Source organism: Microplitis demolitor, chromosome 6 (assembly GCF_026212275.2).
Source record: "Microplitis demolitor isolate Queensland-Clemson2020A chromosome 6, iyMicDemo2.1a, whole genome shotgun sequence".
In the NCBI taxonomy this organism is placed as follows: domain Eukaryota; kingdom Metazoa; phylum Arthropoda; class Insecta; order Hymenoptera; family Braconidae; genus Microplitis; species Microplitis demolitor.
Window position 1 is genome coordinate 8686080 of NC_068550.1, and position 22215 is coordinate 8708294.

General features: G+C 26.7%; 1 protein-coding gene across 1 annotated transcript in view; it reads right to left on the bottom strand.

Annotated features, from left to right (window-relative positions):
- Nucleotides 1-22215, bottom strand: part of LOC103570661 (uncharacterized) — a 63222-nt gene that overhangs the window by 13663 nt on the left and 27344 nt on the right. Inside the window, exons 5-9 of the mRNA XM_053739855.1 lie at nt 20666-20674; nt 16886-16960; nt 12040-12259; nt 10287-10407; nt 3851-3957 (exon numbers count right to left, since the gene is read on the bottom strand). Of these exons, the coding sequence (XP_053595830.1) occupies nt 3851-3957; nt 10287-10407; nt 12040-12259; nt 16886-16960; nt 20666-20674 (532 nt within the window). The remainder of the gene's footprint in view (nt 1-3850; nt 3958-10286; nt 10408-12039; nt 12260-16885; nt 16961-20665; nt 20675-22215) is intronic.

The following is a 22215-nucleotide window of genomic DNA, read 5'->3' on the forward strand; positions in this document are numbered from 1 at the left end:
ATTTTATTTTTTTTTTTTATTGTTGTCAGATGAATGATAAAAATTTTTTAAAGAAAGGAAAGAGAATGATTTTTAAAAATTAGTGTGGGTTTAAATTAAAATAAAATATTTGAAGTTAATTAAAAAAAAAAAAAATTTTCGTAAATTTTCTGAATAATTTTTTTTATAGAAAAATTGAGTTTTACCGAACACATATAAAAAAAATTTATTAGTGATCGACATAAAAAAATTATATTTTGCCATAAGATGAATAGGAAATTGATATAACATTCATTTGTACATAAAAACATTGAATTTATCTACCACGCACTTGTTTTAAAATCTTTAGACTGAAATTAGTTAACGGATTAATTGGTTACTGTAAGATGAATAAAAAGACAAAAAACTAAATGAATATTAATAAATTTCCCACATTTATAAGTAATTTTAAAATTGATAAATTGATACTTTAATGGAAAAAAAATTAATTGTGCAACGCGTGCTCATGGTTGTGAGTAAAAAAAAACATCAACATGCATTTATCACGATTATAAATGACAATAAATATTAAATATTAAATTAATAAAGCCTTAGATATGTTTCCTGGTCTCCTGAAGCCCTGGTTATCTGGCTCGATGCCTGGATGATATGTTAATTAATATAATGTTGTGTGGTATAATAGTATATATATATAAATATAAATGTCCATAACGTTAATTGATATGTAAACGGTAATGTGTATAGGTATGTTTGTGATTGAGAAGTGGAGTCAAGCGAGAAACTATCTCCAGTTTGTGAGGACAATGTGGCCACGATACCAGCACCCAAACTGTTTAACATCACCATTGATTTCAGGAATAATCATACGCGTATTTGTTCACAGATTGATGTTTGCCAGTCACTGTGATTGATTCAGTTATCCTAGGTCCATAAATAATTAATTTATGGATCTAATACCTGTCAGTTAATTTAGTATTTATAAAATTTCAAGTTTCATTAATTTATTCGAGTGCAACTTTGCTGGATTTTATTTTTTTTTTATCATTTTTTATTGAAGCTAGAATAAAAATCACTTGGCTTACTTTGCGGATTTTCTTCAGAGTATATATATATATATATATATATATATATATATATATATTAATCGGAAGTGAATCAAGAGATTTGATTACTGGGGCGGAAAGAAACGCCAACTGTTACCCTCTTCCGTTCTGTGGCTATCGTATTTCTCTCTTTTTATTTCACCTTTTCTTTTTTTTTTTTTTTTTATCAGCTGTATTCTAAACTTTATAAATTTCACTGATGGAAACTTTTCGACGAATATTTTAACAGGAAAATTAATTATCACTTAGTGTAAAAATTTGTTTACTTGTTGAAAAGTTAATTTTCTTTTTAAGTGTTTGTTTTTGTAATATGTAATAGAAAAATATTAGGATTGATTTTGGCTGTAAGATGGAATAATTTTTATGAGTTAGATTGAAAATGATTTTTTTTTTTAGTGAAAACAACGAATTTTATTGGTAAAGTTTTTTGAAAGCAAGAAAATTAGTTTATTTAAATTTGAAAAATATTTTGTTGCCGTAAGATGAATGCCCAATTTTATAAGATTATTTAAAAATTTTAAATTGTTATTAAGAATATTTGTTTAAAAAATGGAAATAATAAATTTATTGGAATTGAGTTGATAAGTTTCTGCTGTAAGATTGGAGGCGAAAAAAATTTTATTTGAAATTGTAAAATAAGAATGTAATTGAATAGATAAAGCATTGCCCTAAGATGGAGGGCTAAAAATATTTCAAATTTTTTTTTTATACTAGAAAAATAACATTTTATTGCAGTGATTAGTTTAAAAAATAAGTAAAAGTAATAATTAATAAAAACTGAATAAATAATTTATTTTCTTCCGCAAAATGGATGATTAAATATTAAAAAAATAAAAAAATAAATGATCTTCAGGAATTAGTAATTAAAAATGATAATATTAAGAGCGAGAGGTTATAAATTCTATGAATAAATTAATCGCCGTAAGATGGGTGGCTAAAATTATTCCTTTTTTTTCAAAAAATAAACTTTCACTGGAATATTGAATTTCAAAACTAAGTACAAATAATCATGAACTTAAACTCAGTGATTAATATTTTTTGCCGTATGATGGATTAATTGTTTATAAAAAATATAATAAAAAAGTTTTTATACAAAAAATAAAACTTTAAAGAACATGTAAAATTATAAATTGGACGAATATATTAATTGTCTTAAGATGGAGGTTTTAAATTAAAAACGAATTATAAAAGTAAATTTTTAATATAAATTTTTTTCAACTAAGAAAATGAATAATTAATAAATAATTACAAAGTCAGCTCGCTAAAATTCACTTATCAAATATGAATACGTAATATCCGTTATTGAAAAAAAAGTAACGTAGAAAAAACGAGTTCTTTAGCAAGAGCCAGAATAAAAATAATAAAAAAAGAAAGAAAAGAACTCCATAATAGCTTGGAGACGGGTTTGATAAATTTAACTGGTAATTTAAACGCTGGCTCAACCCCTTAGCTTCCTTTTCTCCTCATCTACTTTGTCAGCCGTCAACTACCAGCTTCCTTTCGTGTTTATTGATCCCACTATTTTTTATCATCCACCAAAACTACTATTTTATCCTATTAACTCACCGAACATTCAACCTAAATCTAAAAAAAAATAATTTACTTTTTTTTTATTACTTCACCTAAAATCTGACGATAAGATCGAAAGCTCCAACTTATAATCGACAAATTCTAATAAAATAAATTAAGAGCAATATAATATGAGAGTAAGAAGACCAAGTTAAGGGTTAAATTAAACCTTTAACCCAGGGAAGAATCATAAGAAGAGATGTAGTGAGGTCAGGGATGGCGCTGCACCTGCCGTGCATTAAACTATCGATTTACGGGCGTACTATACGAACAAATGAGACCAAGGAAAGAAAATACTCTTTGTTATTTTTATTTATTATTCAACTTTTACCTACTATTACTATTACCTACTGCCTTTTTAACACGTACATACTGTTATTTATTTATTATTTATTATTTTAGTTATGAAAAGCTTTGTAATAAAAAATGCGTGTGTCATTACATTGCATCGATTGATGATTCGAGGAAAATTATTTATTTTTTTATATTTTATTTTATATATTAGAAGTGTGCAAGTAGTATTGGATTTTAAATTCAACTTTTCGAATACTTCAATCCGAATTCGAATTATGAGTTTATTTTATAATTATTTGTGAATTTTTAAGTTATTTGATCACAATTAAAATTATTCGTAAATTTTCGAATTATTCAAACCGAACTCGTATTATTAGATTCAAATTTAGATAATTCCGTCCGAATTCAAATTGAAATTATTCGTTTTAAATTCGAATTATTCAAAACTAATTCAAATTATTTGTGAGTTTTTATTTTCAAATTATTCGATTCAAATTCAAATTATTTAAACATTTTCGAATTATTAAGTTCGAATAAAAATTATTTATAAATTTTTTAATTATTCAAAAATTTAGTAATTATTCTATTGGCTTTCAAAATATTCGAATAAAAGTCAAATTGTTTAATTCGAAAGAAATTATTCAAAAAAATTCGTATGTTTTAGATTTTTCAATTATTCGATTCAAATTCGAATCAACTGTAAGATTTTTATTTGGATATTTAATATGAATTTCAAATATTTAATCATCAACTCACATCTGACAAATAATTAGAATTTTTAATTAGTTTAAATTACTGGCACACCTTAATTATTTATATATATTTTTTTAATTATTATGTAAATTAGGTGATGAGTTGACTTATGTGATGTAAATGTGTAAGTGTAATTGTTTTTTATGGGCTACCTGTGATGGCGATCTTGCACGACCACTTGCTGGTACCCTCGAGGACGATCATCTCCGCCTGCTCTAGGCTGTCAATGTGTGTATCCGGGTCGACTGAAAAGGTCGTGCTGAAAATAATACAATGACCTCGTCATCAACAATAACGACGTTGGTTAAAACCCTTTGTAATATTATTTTTCTGTAATTAAAATTATTTTCCATTTCATTTTTATTTTTTGACTCTTCTTTTTAACTCTTGATCTTCAATTCAACGGCACGAGTAGACCGAATTTTTTAATTTTTAACCCAGATAATATTTTAGTTAATTTATTATTTTACTGGAGACTGAAAATTTTAAGATTATTTTTTTCGCGGGTGATTTAATGTTTTAAATTAAAAGATAAAAAAAAGAGAGAGAGAGAAAGAGAAAGAGAGTTACTTGAGAAATAAATTATAAAATGAATTTATCACCTGACACTATCAGTTTATAATATTTTAGTACAAACGTGACGGACCACCTGTTAACCTATTGGTGAATTAACATTGCGCTAGTTGTTGATAGTGTTTTGTAGTGTGTAGTAGTTGTAGTTGTAGTAATAGTTATAGTAATAGTATTGTATAGTGGCAGGGGTCGCAAATTAAACAGAATAAGTAGTGAGTCTCGGTTCCGTCAGACTGGCATAGGTAGAATAAGAAAACTTGTTGCTTACTAGTCTATAGTTAATCTAACACGATGGCTCTTGGCCAAAACTGATTAAATCCTCGTAAATATTATCGCATTTGTATTATTTATAGTTATGAATTTTAATTAGACTTGGGAAGTTTATGCACGAGCTTGTACTTTTGTTATTTCAATCAAGATAACTTGTTAACTACTTAGTTTACCATCAAATTTAATAATAACTTTTTTTAGGGAATGTTATGCTCCATAAATTTGGTCGCATACATTGTGACTATCTTTGGTATTTCAATCAGAATTTTTGTTTTAAATACTCGATCTATCAATTTATGAAATTTTACTTTGATAAAAAATTTTTTATTTTTAAATTAAAAAAAATATGAGTGAATAATTAGAGATATGATAAAAGTATATGAATACAAATTTTTTGTATTCATATACTTTTATGGTATTATTTACCTACAATTTTAACTTCAAGTACTCAGTTTATAAATTGCCACTTTATCAAATAATTTTTAATTTTTAATTAAAAATTCTAATTCAATTATTAGAGATACGATAAAAAATATATGATTACATTTTTTTATAAAATTGAATTCTCTAAAAATTTATTTCCATCGGTTTTTAACGGAACTTTAATAATTTATTCAGGATTCTTACTCGAAGTGGACTATTACCAAAAATAGTATAAAAAAAGTGAGGGATAATTTAAAAAAAAAATTATTATTTTCGTATGATTGGTACTAAAAAAAAGTATGATGAGCAAACTCATAAAAAAATTTTCCGGTTTATTTTGCCCAAGTTCCCATTTTTTCTAAAATCAAGCGAATTGTTAAAAAAATTACTGTATAACTCAGTTGAAATAGATTTGAAATTAATGAATAGAGTGTCTGTAAGATGAATATTATGTGGTAGTAAAATCGAATGAAAATCCATAGCCAAGTTTGGTTCCAACAGAGATTGGTTAGTCCACCGAGATTACTTGGGTTAGAGAAGATTTGGTTTAGCTTCTGGGCATGAATGACGCTTGGTCGCTCAGCTCGAACAGTCTCTATCGATTCTTGTTGCTATAGACACCTCAGCGTGTGACCTGAGTTAAATTAAATCGCGATATTGTCTCTTCTTCGGGTTAGCTAACCTGAAATAACGAGATCAAAACTATTCGTCTTGTTATAAACCAAACTTATCACCGTCTCCATTATTATTATTATTAAATACACTCAAATAAATGCTGACTCGATGGTAGTTTGACCAGCGAATCCCAATAACTTTATAGCCAATCGATCAATCTTAAAGTCAGCGCTATGCAAATTAATATCTCGAGTATCAAATTATTCAATCTATTAAATTATTATGATTTTTAAAAATTATTACTTATTGTTGTTGTTATTTGTTATTAGGTCACTCGATAACTATGCAAAGTGTAATGGATAAATAAAAAATAAATCTAATGCACAAACAGACGGTAAAGTTTTCATAAAGTCTGGAAAGTTGTTTTAAGTGTATAGAGTTATTGGCAAGACTGAAAAAAACATTAAATAAATAAACATTTTACACACATCGGTAGCATATTTATAACAAAAGAAAAACAAATAAAACGAGCACTAGAACATCGATTATTTAAAAAAAAAAAAGTAACACTTATTAAAAGGGGTTGCCATTGCAGCGATCTGAAAATAATCATCGGCGCAATTGGATCTATTCCAGCGGTAATACATAAATAATAATTAATAATAAAGTAGCGACATTTAAATATAAGGATGACTGTTATTTTATCATTTTCTTTTAATTTATCATAACTTAAGGGTGTAATTTATACTGCCATAAAAAAATTTATTAAGTGACGTAAATTTTAGAGCGCGAATTATTGAAAATTTTAATTTCTATGTAACTATTAGAGATAAGATAAAAATGTATAAATACAATTTTGTAAGGAGTGAAATTCTGTACAAATTTTTTTCTATACATTTTTTTAGTATTATCATGGTAATTTAACAAGATTTGTTTTCAAATCTAAGACTCGAAATTTGAAAAATGATTTTACAAAATTAAAAAAATTTTAATTTTTAATTTTGATTAAATTAAAAAAATGTATGAGTTCAATTTTATAAGGAATGAAATTTTCTAGAAATTTGATTCTATATATTTTTTATGTAACTTTGTTTTAAAAGATTTAAAAGCAAGAAAGAAATTTTCGGGAGCATACGTGTTTAATTTATCTTAGTATCATATAGTTCATATATGAGCAGATAAACCTCATATATGGATGTTTGGACATATATGATCCATACATTGATGTATAAGACCCAATGATTCATATATGATTTTTATTCCGTTAAAAAAAAACGCAATAGTTATATAGATTCCATTTCCAAAATTCGTGAGCTCTAAAAATTATTCGTTAAAATTACAGACCCTTTAAATACCAATAAAATTTCCCTGTTCGTTTATTTAAAAATAAAAAAAAAATCGATAAATAAAAGTCACCCAATCAACACACAAATAAAACAGACACACATGAGCACAACAAAACTGTTACACGTGTAACAGCAAGAGCTGGTCAGCCAAAATACTTCCATTACTTGGAGCGGAAGCTTATTTATGAATTAATTTATTTAGATTAATTGGAATATCTAATCGTAGTATCCTGAATATATACAGGTATATAAATATATATATATATATATACGGATACATGGATGTATATGATTTATATATTAATATGACCCTATCACCCAACAAACCTGTGATGGCGATTTTAGCGGACCACTTGCTCGTGCCGTCCAGCACAGATTGCTTGACTGAAGTCGAGTAATTGAGGTGAGCTTTCTCGTCGATTCCAAATACTGACCTAAACTCCGATAGTCACGTTAAATATTACCGTGAACCGTGATTATCCATTCAATAAACTCACCACTTGCTTAATATTACTTACATGTCACTTAATTATTATTAATTTATATCTTACAAAAAAAAATAAATAAATAAAATCAAATCAATTAACGTCAACTCTTTTGCCCTAAAATCGTAAATCGACCGGTTTACTTTATAAGTAAACTCGGTCATAAATATAATCTATATTTAATTAACTAAACTATTGATTTATTCAATTAGATATTTACAATCTTATGATAATTTCATTAAATTATAAAAATATTTATTTGACATCCGATTGACGCTTTCCGATTTGAAACTGAAGTTCAGACAAAGAGCAAGAAAGTAATAATTGTTAAATGTAAATTTAAAAATTTTTTCACTTGATCGCTATTAGTTATAATTTTTAATTATTGACAATTTGCATTATATTTTAATTTTTAAAAAATTACTTGATGCTAAATTGCTGGTTGAATAATTTACATAGTTGACTGCTGGACTATAAATTATATGATTTTGCATTATTCAATAAATTGTAATGGTATTTTACTTGTTACGGATATCAGAAAATGAATTTTATTAGTTTGAGTGAATCAGATTTAACTGTTTGCTATAGATTATTTTATTTTTTAAATGCAAATTTAATTATAGACGCTCATAAATAGGTTATGTGCCGATTTATATTTAATTCATGCGCTCGCATAAAGTCATATTGTATAGGGTGTTAATTAAAACGTTATAATTCAGATGCCATTTTGACGAGATATTACTATCTGTGGTCATAAATAAAATATATGTGAATTTATATATTTATATTAAATTACATAGATATAAAGTGGGGTATAAAATATATATGGGTATCTATATCTATAGTCATCATAAAAATTTGCATAGTTGTAACACGGCCGCCATTTCGTGACATGAAACTTTTACTAACTCGTTGGATAAGTTAAATATATATTAGATCATTTATGTATAATTATATGATAAAAAAAATATATGAGACACATTATAATAAACCCGAGGTATTATCGAAGGTTTGTTAGTATTTACACTGAGAGAAAAAACTGGTTTTCTGAACTATGAAAAACATAGTTCAATGAAGCCTCCACTATTACCCTCCGTTCAGATAACTAATATATAGTTGTAAAATGTACGATGATATCATAGTTGTTTTAGCTGTGTTATAGTTCAATGAACAATGATAATAGCGAACGTAACTAAGTAAAAAATGGTATTTTTATTACAAAAAAATAGTGAAGAAAAATCCTTAATTATATTCGTCGACGACTTTAATGATGCTAAATTAATGAAATTATAATCGTATAATTGCTGAAACATTCGTGATTCTGCTGAAGTATAAGTTCTGAGAAATAATATTAAATAGTTACCATAACAAAACAAATGCTTAGTTAGAACTACTACTTTTAAATACTTTCGGGCACTATGATATAGTTCAAGAAACTAGAAATATTAGTTAAGATGACTATTTTTTCATTTCCATCCCTTTCTAGTTACCACAACCATGCACTTTTCTCTCAGTGTAGTTGGTTTATTGCAGTTTAATAAAATATAATCTAAAATATCTGGAAGCTCGAGATTAAATCGCAATATTGACCAATAATCAGTTAAAATAAGATTATTTTTATTAAAAATTGATATTTAAAATAATGTTTCAGTATTTTTTAACAGCAAAATTAAAGAAATTTATTTTTTTTATCGATTGTCTGTAATTTAGAAAAAAAGATTTTAATTATATACTCACGCATGACTTGCTCCGGATTTACTCGAGAATCGCCTCATAATTATCTTCGTTACTCTACCCCTTCCTTTGGCGTACGACACATATTTAGTGCTTGTCGAGCAAGTCTGGTACAAGCCATGCGTGAGTATTTGTATTAAATTTCTGGCGTGTTTTTCTTAAGAAATACATAAGTAATTTTATCAACAAGCCACGTGTTAGCTTCCACAATTCTTTAGGTACAACATAACAAAGTTTTTTTGTAAGCCTTGCACAAGATTTGCAATTTAATGCTTTTCATCAATTTCAGCAGCAGAATTCACAGTCATATACAGACACAGATAACTGGAACACTAGAAGATTTGCGCGAGATTTTAACAAAATTATTATAAGGATAAATATTAATAAAAATTAATATGATTCTGGCTAAATTCATTTTCACAGCCAATTAAATGCATAGGGCATAAAGAAATCGTTTAAAATGGCATAAAATGTAACACGCCCCCCCTTTACGAAGTAGACATACCTCAATTAAATAAAGTTAAAGAATTTTCATGTGTATTATTTAAATTTGTATAAATTAAACAATACAATATTATATATAAGCATATAGTAGTTTGCTCCAGGCGATTTTATAAATATTTAAATATTTAAATTATCTATCGGAGTCTTTATAAATATTTAGTACTGTGCAAACAAGCCAAGTCAAAATTTAGTTCCTAGTTTGCATTGAACTTGACGTCATATTTCCGTAGAGTTAAGTACTGACATTCGACCGATGCCAATCATAATTTATATTTGAACGAGTTTATACTCATCACTGAATTTTGACATCGCATCATTTAAAATTCATTTTAGACATGTTCACTTGCCATCAATTTAAAAATATTTTCAGCCGAAAAAAAATGAAATAAATTTTTTTGTGACAACAATTAAAACTTTGACTTCGATTTATTTAATGTCCGAATCGAGAATTGTACGCTAGAAATTTTTTATATTACATTGACCTAATTTGCCACTGGCAATAATCAATATATAGATATATTAAATTTTTTTTTTAAATTGTATGGATGAGTAAAATTTCTAATAGCGATCAAGTTACCGGTTGCATCTACTAACAATATATTAATTAAATATAATAATAAATACAAAATTATTCTCACCGAATAAGCTCGAATATTTCCGGTTTCTCGAGCTCCCGTTGCTTCATTCTTTCCTTCATAGCTGTTATGATGCTGTTAGCTTTGTCTTCGGCTCCATGCTTTGAACTTTTCTCCGCGGCCCCTATAAGAAAAGTTATTAATTAATACAGTCACGTTATGTACTTAATAATACAACAATACTCGCTAACAAACTAATATGAAACTAGTGGAAATGCGTCATGAATTATTATTAATATTAACATAAATTGCTTGTTATCCCCGGTTATTATTTTCAATACTCTTAATTATCACTCTATCATCTGTTACACTTCAATAACATCACTGACGTCACATTTAGTTAAACTTTAGACGGAAGACGACAAGTTAGTACTGAGAATTAGTTACGCACCAATTAGTAAGCCAACTACCTATATTTGGTTCTAGAATAATTTTGTTCCTTTTATTCTAATTAATAATAAGATAAAAGAAAAAATTATTAAGATAGCTTTAATAGTTTTTAAGTTATAAGACTTTTCATTTTAAATCCTTATTCCGAGGTACTGGGTTCGAATCTCGGCTTAAGGAGGTTCGAGCGAAACTAGTGAGTCAAGGTAGTGTTTGATTTTTTTGTTTGCTAAATTCTCCTAATAGTTATAAAAATCCATCATTTTAATTTATAATAACATAACGAATTGATAAATAAATAATTATTACTTATTTAATGAGAAAATAATAAAATGACTTGGTTATTTTTGACTGATATGATTTAATAAAAAGATGTGACAACAGCGCGTTTTAACTTCTTAAACATCGATATTCAAATTAAAGCGGGAAAAATTTATTTCTAATCTCGTCTCTCTTTTTAATGTATTTCTATCTTTGTTTTTTCTCTCAGCTGCTTCCGCGACGTTGCCAAACTCTCAATAATATGTGTCTCTGTCGATGAACGAGATTAAAAAATAAAGTTTAACTTGAATTATTTAAATAACTAAAACGGTAACACTATATTTTTAAAATCTTATCATATTGTAAAAATATTCAAGTTTATGGCTTGTGGTTTTTTATTTCTTAAACTTGGGAAGTTAATAATGAAAAAAATCTAATAATTCGTGACGGAAGCTTGTCCGCCATAAGAGTTTGAGTATACGAACTTTAAAAACGTCATTTTTAAATCTTTTAACTTCCCGCTAAGAAAATTGCAAATTTTCAAAAATTCGGGAAGTTATTGGTTTCACCCCGATTTGTGAAAATCGAAATTCCAACAGATATTGACATTTTGAGATTCTAGGAAGCTATTCTGACTAAATTCAAGATGATGTCCGAGTGTATGTATGTATGTACGTACGTACGTATGTAAATATTCTGTAACTTTTGAACGGATGAACCGATTTTGATTTTCGAGGTGTCATTCGACGCGGCTTGTTATTTACTATAAACACTGAAAATTTGAGCTTAATCGGTAAGGTACGTTCGAAGATATTTCAAAAATAAAATTTTTTCAAAAATGTTTTTTTCGAATACCCTACTAATCCAAAAGTATTGGGTTCGAATCCTTAGCGCTAGTCAAAGATATTTTTTTCTTTTTTTTAATAATTGTTTGGTGACAAAAAGAATAAACCATAAAATTATTAAGGATGCACTTATATTTTGTCAGCTGTCATAATATCTAAAAAAAAAAATGTGGAGTGAAATGGAGGTAGATGTAATTCTAGTTGATCTTCTACTTAATTGATATAAATATATAATAAATTGGTAATATTACTTTTTAACTTACTCTGCAGGCAGTCAGCATTGAGCAGATCTTTACATTTTTCGTGACACTTGACGCCGCATTCCATGCAACGTACGCCCTGACGTGCAATACCCCAAAGTAATCCCTCGCATTCGTAACAGTATGTCGGAGATGTTGCGGTCCAGGTTACAAAGTTGTGAGGCGTCGTTGAAGATATTGGGTAGATCATCGCTTGAAGCGTTTTCTTGTATACGTGCATCTTCTGCAGAGGAGGCATGGAGCACACAAACTCGGTCAGAGATTCGCGATACCATTTTTTTTTCTTTATCACGGAATTGCTGAGTTTTTCATATATATTTATATTCTTCAAGGTCTAGATTAGGTACATGTTTCAGGGATCTCATACTTCACATGCTTATCAGTTCTTTTGTTACTAAAAACGGTTGGTTTATTTATTTTTTTTTGTTAGAGGTTCAATATCTTTCAGTACTTTTTTGCTACTGTGAATTTATAGCTTTTAAATAATTTTAAATTCTCTGGTACTCTTGTCTGCTCGTGTGAATTGTGAAGCATATCGATCCGCTAAAAAGCTCTATAGGGTATTATGAGTACTTCTACAATTTTTTTATTTCTTTTATCAGTTATTTATTAACCAGACATTTTTTAATTATCTGTATTTACTCTATTATTTTTTATTATCAACTCAGGTTGTTTTTTAAGAATTATGAGAGCTCAATAATTTTTTTAATTACAACTCATAGAAAAAGCTACCGTTTTTTTATTTTTGTTTTTTTTTTTTATTCAGTATTGGTAATTTAATTTTGTTGAACGGTGATATATTCTGGACAAAATAATGCAAGAGTATTATTATTCACGGACTGATTTTAGTTTTTAAACATTGAATTTTAAAATATCATCGAATCGCGATATTTGAATATTAATATCAAAAAGGAAAGATTAACATATATTTTTGGAATCCTGATGGTTTATTTTAGCAAGAAAATAATTTTTAAAAAATTTTTTTAATTATTGTAAAAAGATATTAATTCAAAATTTTGAATTTTGAAAACTGAGTTTTCAAAATTTAAATCCTGGTTGAAATATTAAAAATACACAATAAATGTTTGGAGAATTGAATTTTTTGAAAAATTTTCTGTATACATTTTTATTGATTTTTAATACTCAAATAGAAATTTTGATTTATAAAATTTTTGAGCTGAAGAAAATTTAACAAAGAAAAAAAAATGAAATCTTTTTCTAACAATAATTGAATTTAATTTAAATCCACGGGATATTAAAATGAATATGTTTCAAGCCGTCAATAAATAAATTGAACAAAATAGAACTAATAAATTACAACCTGAGGTAACAAAAAAAAAAAAAAAACAATTTTTTACTCAATAAAATCAGCAGCACAACTTCTAAACCCAAGAGCCATATTTCAAAGACCTTATTTTTCGGTCCTTTTCTTATGAAAAAATTAAATTATATTTTTTAAATGAACTCTATAATAAAGTTTTGTTTGTTTGTTTGTTATTAAATTAAATGCAATTTGAAATTGTATATAACCAACGTAGCGGAAGTGAATGACGTTTGTTCCATGATTTGTATACATGTCTTACAGCAAATTAACTTTTGAGTGGTGCCCAAAAGTGATTCAACCTTGTAACACAGTGTACTCGAAAGTAAATTCTATAGCTTAGTACTACTACCACACCAAACTGTTACTTTAATAGCGCCACACAACGTTCGAATATTGAACTTTCGATGTAAAAGTTAAAAAAATAATAATTTTGATCTTCGAAGATCTAGGTACGCAGAGTGAAACGTACTATAAATATTACCACACGAAACGAAAAATAAAGTAACTATCAAATTGCTATAAAGTACTCAGTCCACACTGATAAAAAAGTTGACTTGATTCAAGAAAAAAAATCTTGAACCAAGAATACCATTTTTCTTGGTTCAAAAATTATTATGACATATTGTTTTTTCTGCAATTTCTGTAATTTACAACACAACAACTATTATGATTTATTTTTATCTTTAACTTTCACGTGTTTGTGTTCAACAAGAGCATGATTCTACGAAATAGTGTCCACAGCGAGCGCTGCAATCGATTCAGTTGTCCCCACCATATACTAGACTCCCTGCCAATACATGATTATTTATAATCAACACTAGAAGTCATTTGATGTTAAATACGAGAGGCAGAAAGTCACGGATGATCATGCGTTGCCATTCATGATCATACATGGCCATGTGTGAACAATGCATCAGATACTCTTGTAACTATGTATGATTAAGCATGATAAGACATGACCAGACATAATCAGGGTTTAAAATATTTTAGTAATTTTTATGATTGAAAATTCTCATGTATGAGCATAACTAATCATTCATGATCATGCATGGCCGTTTATGGATAATTCGGATACTCTTTCAACAGTCATGAATGTTCAAGCAGGGATGTAAGTAATCAACTAATCACATATGATCAAGCATGGTAAGACATGACAAAGGTTAAAAATATTTCAGTAAATTTTATGTTTAAAAATTCTTATGTATCATCAGATATGGACATAATCAATCATTCATGACCATGCATGATCAGACATTACCACACATGAGTGTTCATATAGAGGAGGAAAACTCTTTCTAAATGACCCGACGTGGGCATGTATGATTGTGTTTGATCAGATATGAATCATGTATGGTCAGTTATAAATCATACATGATCAGATATGTATTGTATATGATCAATAATAATCAAGTCTGATCAGTCTAAAAGAATTGTCCTTTGGATAAGAATACTCACGCATGAACATGCCTAGACCATGGATGAGTCTTAATGTATCATGTTCAACCATCCATAATTCATGCATGATTATAAATGAATCATGTGTGATCATACATAAATTATCCATAATTAGGCATGGATTATGCATGGTCAGACATGAATTATGCATGATCATGTATGCTGATTTTTTCCTGAGCTGTTTTAAAATAGACAGACTTTGCTATCATGAAACGAGATCTATGCAGCACTGTAATAATTACAGTGTCAAAATACTGTACTTTTGTCATGAAATACCGCACTTCTGCAGTAAAATATCGTAATTTGGATCCACCAAGTCGGCACTGATATAAGTACTTTGTTACCATATTTATACCTACTTTACTTTGAAAGGGAAATCAAACGAAAATTTTCGTTACTATGCTGTATTGTAATAATAACTAAACTGCTACAGGAATACCAGTTTCAATCTTCTCATTGTATATAGTAGTATATTTACGGTACATTTCTTTGCGTGTAAATATCTTATTCTACTTAGATTTACGTAAGTGTATTAGTGTAAATCTATATAGATTACAACTAAACAAAGGATAAAAAATTATTAGACTCTGAATAAAATTCGAAATTCTTATAATCAGAGACTTCGGGATTTAAAAAAAAATTTATAAAAATTTTTAAATCTACGAGGATTTATATGAATTTAAGTAAATATTGATAGATCTCGTTATTCTTTTATAGAAAACCTGGTATATTTATTTGGAGAAACATTTTAAATAAACATAGAAATGGCTATTGGGTTTTGAAGTTGTTCAGCAAAATATTGTAGAAATATCCAATGGGAATAATATTCGTAAATCTATATTGCGGATTATTTATTGTACTTATATTATAAATATGAATTGTTATACTATTGAGTATCTTATTTCCTATATCTGAATCCTGATATTTACATTGTATTGGTGCGGGTCACTACATCTCTGGCTTTCTATGACACAAGACGTTATCACAAAATGTGCTTTTTTTGTGGTTACCTCTATATTTATTTATAATATTCATATATATGCATATTCAACCTAGGGTAAAGTAAGACCATTTTTAAGAAAAAAAAAAGTTTTTATGTTTAAAAATAAACAATTACAATTAATACAATAAATTATGGGGAAACTTGGTCAGTCTGAATAGTAGACCAATTAAAAATTTTTACTGTAAGAATTTTTATTACTTTCAATTGCGGCCCATTGTATTTTAGTCAAATATTCAGATAAAAAAAATTTTTTTTTACTAAAAATTTATAATTGCCCGCATTGTTCCGACTGATTAATGTTCTATTTTTTTCTATAAACCGCAACTGAGCATTAAAAAAAAAATTTTTTTCCCAAAATGGTGTTTTGTTTTATCCCAGGTTTTTAACATATGAATATAAAATATAGTGTACATTAATAAAAATGTCATATATATTTCCTACACTGGCTATATATTGATATAGATATTGAGTCACTAAATCGCTACTCGTTGCTCCGGAAGAAAGAGTGAGGGTTAAGAGTTTTCAAAAGAGTAAGGCTCGAGGATATTAAAAAAAAAAAAAATTAAATAATTAATTAAATAAAGACGAGGATTTTTTTTTGTATGAGGATAAATTGATGTTGTGGTATAGAAAAAAGAAAGATTTGAGAGAGACTGAGCCACACTTACGTGAAATAAAATAGCGTGGAAATGAGGATAAAATGCCGCACATTAAATATGGAAAAAAGAAAATACATTTTTTAAAATTCAACAAAAGGTTTTTTTTAAATTAATTTTTTTTACTTTCTTCTAAAATAAAAAAAAAACATATTTTAAACCTTGACGTCGCCGGACTATGTTAAATCACCGCTGACGTCTCGAGTAATTCATTATATTAAAAGAATCAACTACCGAGAACTTAAAGACCGGGTTTCGAATCCCCGTCACAGCTTTTTTTTATCATTATCACTAAATTTTTTTTTTCTTTAATTTTTTATTCCTTTTTATTATAACGAATAATTTCCTATGGACATTAAAAGTTCCCTGGATCTATATTAATCATAAAAAATGGCCTGAGGGTAGTCTTACCAATTCCTCGTCATTTAACGTCGCTCTTGGAACTGCAGAAGTTAATCCAGCTGCGCTCCTCTTCGCTGCCATTGTCTACGAAAATAAAACTCAGATTAGCATTTAATTAAGTTAAATATTTATTACCATAAGTCGTTAATTTTTTTATTCTTTGATACATTTTTATTTTAAAATCATTTATGTGCACACATGATATGTATGAACAGGAAACTACGTGAGAGGGTAGGAGTATCTCAATTGAAAATTTGTGCTAGTTAAATATTTGTGATATTTACAGTTTATTTACAATTTTTCACACTTTATGAAATTTAATAGACTGATTATATTCGATAGTAATGATTACCATTGAAATTTTTAGTGGTTGCGATCATAAAGTGAAATAATTTAATTTAAAATTAAATTTGTATCGAAACTATAAGTTTTAGAATAAAATTTTTTAAACAAAAATTGTAGGAAATTTGATATACTACAAAAAAAGTCTCAATGATTATTAACATATATCTGATAGTTTTTAAGTTATAAGAAGAAAGAAATAAGGTATTAATTTATTTTCAAATAATATGTAAAAAGTTAATTTTTCTATTAAAGTTGCAATTACGCTTAAATTATTGGATATATCTAAAAATTTAATCAGACCTTTTTTGTAGATAATTTAATAAACTATTAAATCATTTATATACATTTTTGTCATATTTTTATTAGAACACCCGTAATTTTTATTTTTTTAAATTAACTTTTAAATAATAAAATTAATGATAGTGGCTTCGTTTAAAATTAACAAACATTTTTTTGTTTTTTATTTAAAAAACGTATTGCCTATATCACGCATTTAAATCCAAAAAGGCTCAAAATATTTTTTTTACACCAATGGCAGAAAAAATATTTAAAGTAAAACTACAATATGATAATCATCACCATTAAATGTACAGCGCGTAATTTAAAAAAATTTTTTTATTATTTTTATCTGCACTTAGACTCGATTAAAATTATAATGTAATTAGTATTCAATTGTTGATAATGAACAAGCTTAAAAAAAAAGTTCTATAACTAGCGGAACTATTTAAATGTCACTTCATATGTAATGAGAAGCCTTGTAATTAAATAAATAAATTTACAAATGTGTCGTCTTATGTTTGTGTATATAGTATATACCTGTATGAAAGAAATTCGTTCTAAAAATTTTCAGTCGTGAACCTTCGAATTCGACGTGGCTCTGAACTTTGAATTGATAATTTTTGGAACTTTGAAAACATTCAAAAGTAAAAAAAATTTTGACTGCATACTTGTTAATCACGTTTTTTCGAACTTTTTAGGCAAAAATAATTTAATTTGAGAATTTTGCTGGTTTGAAGAACATCGAATAAAAGACTTAAATACTAACGATGAACGTTTTTTTAAATCTTTATAAAAAAAATTTCTAGAACAAGAACTGGGGGATTAAAAATTTTTTTACTTTGGAATTTTTTGAAAATACGAGAAATGATCAATTCAAAGTTCCGAATGGTGTCAAATTTTGAAATTAACTATGAAGTTTTTTAGAACAGACTTTACTTACGTGAGTATAATATATATGACAAATTTAAATGTTATAAATTAATTATAATAGTAAGGGTGTTATAGTAAGGGATAAAATATATGAATGTATGTTGTGGATTAATATATATGTATATAGCAAGTGAAAAAGTTCTAATTGAATTAGTGTATGGTAATTGGGTGGGAGTATGATGGCAGCTGGGACTTTGTGACCACAAAGATTTTAATTAAGATTTTGCACGTATTGTGCAATTCTATAATATGTGTCTTGTTGTTTGGTCGCACACACACTCACACACCCAGAGGTACTTCCTCTTGAAATATAAATTTTTTTAATAAATTATTTATTAGTATTAAATAATTATTATTTATGACACATGACTGCGCTTCGTGATGTAAGCGAGGACCTAGACTATTTAATATTTTTCGTCTTTAATTTTTTTTTAGTTCTATACATTCTTACTACAGACTACTGGCTACTGCTACCTTGCTACTTTTAAATATCACGCTGGATGCAGTCTGCGTGCGATATCTCAGGATTATTAGTTTTAAAGACACACGTGTAAAGACCAAACGTCATATTATACTGTTTTTTTTTCTTTTTTTTTTTTTTTTTTATTTATGAAAAGAAGTCTTATTTTTTACACTAATTAGTACACCAATCGAATAATTATTTTTTGGAAAAATTGTAGTAAAAAAAAATATATTTTAAAACTTTAATTGATGGCTTATAAAATGTTACTTTTTGTAAATATTTCTTTTGGCAAAAAAAAGATTTTTTTTTTTTTTTTTTTTTTTTTTTTTTTTTTTTTCAAATGAGAAAAAAAATTTTATGATTTTTTTTTTTGCAATTAGACAGCTTTAGAAATTCTAACAGGCAATTTAATGGGAAAAAAGTCTTTAAAATAATTGATATAAAAAAAAAAATTCCAACTCAGCTGTAAAGTTCATTTTTTTTTTAATTCAAAGTTCGTTAAAATTTAGAGGAATTTTTATGTCGCTTCATTTTTATAATTTAAGATGCTAGCTAAGAATTTTAGTTGCAATTTTAGTTTTTTACGATAATTATTTTCGTTTTTAGGAAACAATAAAATGAAATATATGAGTTGCTCATAAAATTATTGTAACTCATTTTATATAAATTGTTCGCTTTTAAAAAACAATTTTCTAATTTCCTGATTTTTTTCTTATTTCTTAAACTAAAAATTATTTAAAAAAAAAAAATATAATATTATTTTTTTTTAATTTGTAGACTAAATAAAAAACAGTTTTTAAATATATGTTTTTTTATCCCAAACTTGTATTTCACTTATTAAAAATGAATTAACCCTCGATAAAAATTTAATTGATTAGTGTATTTAATAAGACATATTTTCATATCGCGAAGGAGAAAACATGCAAAAATGTGGAGGAAAGCTTCGCGATCATCGCGATCCTTCGATTTATTGTTATCTTGTAGTAACTAAAAAATTGATTAAGTAATAAATTTGAATTTGAATATTAATACATAATTATTGTCATTGTTATTGTTATTGTTAATATAAATTTACCTGTTAATAAATATTATTGTTAATAGATTCTGTGAATTAAAAAAAAAAAAAGCATAAGCTCTAGCAAGCGGTCCAAGTAATCCTTGTTTACATAATTACCACACAATCTCCAGTTTGCTTTTCTTTTTCGATCTCGAGGATTCGCGCGAAAGCGTGCTTGTGCGTAGAACAAGAAAACTCAAGTTAGGTCGAAGAGACTAAGAAAAATAGATAATGTTTTTTTTTCTTTTTTTTTTTTGCATATTTGGTAACAACGAGGGCTTGCTAAATACAAAACATAATAATTAAGTAAAAAAATTTAACTTTAACTCTTTAAAAAGGAATTTTAATTCAAATAAAATGCACTTAGAAGGATTTTTTTAATTAATTAATTACATCAATTAAAGGATTATGATTATGATTTTTTTTTATAATTGATGACTTGATAGAACAGATAGATATATTTATTGATAGATAGATTTATAGATTTGATGGATAGATAGAAAGATATGAAGAATTTGAAAGAAAGACAGAGAAAAAATGACAAGAGATAGAAATAGAAAGAGATAGAGATAGACAGAGAATAATAGAACGAGTAATAAATAATCATGCAACGTTCGAGCAAGCAATTGTTAATAAAAAATATAATATATATATATTTTTTTTTAATTATTTGTTGTTTTAAATTCTGTTGACTAAGGAGGCATTTAATTAGTACCTTCAAGACCTGGAGGTGGAGATTTATTTGAGTTTATTGAGAGGTTCAGTAAGTGGTTTTATTTTGTCAGGTGATTCAGGTAGATACAACAATGGGCGCCACAGAGAACAAACAAAGAATAGCATCATATGCTGGTTAGTTTAATTTTTTTTTTAAATTGTTAACTAATATTCAATTTTATTATAAATTATTTTATGTAACTAATGACCGAAGAATACGCCGTTAAATTACTAAGATCAGTCTCATATAATTTCATATTAAAATCCAATCTTTTCTGATTGGACAAAACTGTGATTCAATAAATTTTAAATCATTACTTTATATATTAAATCACGAGGTTTTCATGAAATGGGCAGAGTATATTTTTATTCGATAATTCGAGTCAATAACTAATCTATCAGCTTTCTCTTTTATGTCACTCTGAACTTAGTCATTTTATTAACATAAAAAAATCTCCAGAATGCACATACACATTTAATTAATCATCGCGCATGTGTGGATCAATCCAACATCAGCTGAATTTTATAACCTTCTTAGTAGCTTTGTCTTAAGCAAGTTATTTAATAAAAATCTTTTAACAAGTTTCTTACGGAAGATTTAAACAAGACGGATTAAAAAAGATAAAAAAGACTTCATGAGTATACTTTCTGTAGATTTCATCGTCTTTCTTAAGATTTTTTTCTAAAGACTTACGGAAATCTGTAGCAACAGTCTGCAGTAATCCTTAATCAAGATATTTTTTTTACTACAATAATTTTAGGTGAGAATTGTTGCAGAATTGCTTGAGATATCTAACACCATGAATTTAAAGGTGTTTACAAAATATTTAGTGACTTAATTTCTCATAATATTCTATTTTCAATTTTATAATTTTGTAAAAAGTACGTTAAAGCTGATACAGTAAGCTTCAATTGGCTTTTTTTATTTTTCGTTTAATGATAATATTCACCGATTTCATTAGGGTTTCAGTAATTTTTTTTTTCTTTCATTTAAAAAAACTAAAGTTCATTTTTATCTAAAATTTCTAAACATTCTATTCAATCATATGAAGTAATTAATACTAAGAATTGTTATTTACAAATTAGAAATAATTAATAGTATGCAAATAATTCAAAATAAAGTTAAATTAAAAACATTTAATTAAAATTAATAATTGTTCACACTAAGCCGTTGAAACGATTGAATATTTAACAGTGGACTTCGTTTTTATATTATATTTCTACAAAAATAATATTTTTCATACCCTACACTGCGGTCTAAGCATTGTATAATTATTAATCATTTTTAAATACTTGTGAAATAGCTTATACTGACAATTAAATTTTTCAAAATAATTATATTCTTTAACAACGAACAAAAATTTTTAATGTCTTCTAATTTCTCGGATAAGTTAATACTTTATAGGTAAATTAATATGACAAAAAATTCCGTGTTATCAAGCTCGTGTATTGGCGTTGCGGTAGTAGATTCGACTTGTGATCGGAAAGTCCCAGGTTCGAGACCATCAGACGGCGTTTTTTCATCAACTCAAAAATTAATTATCTTCTATA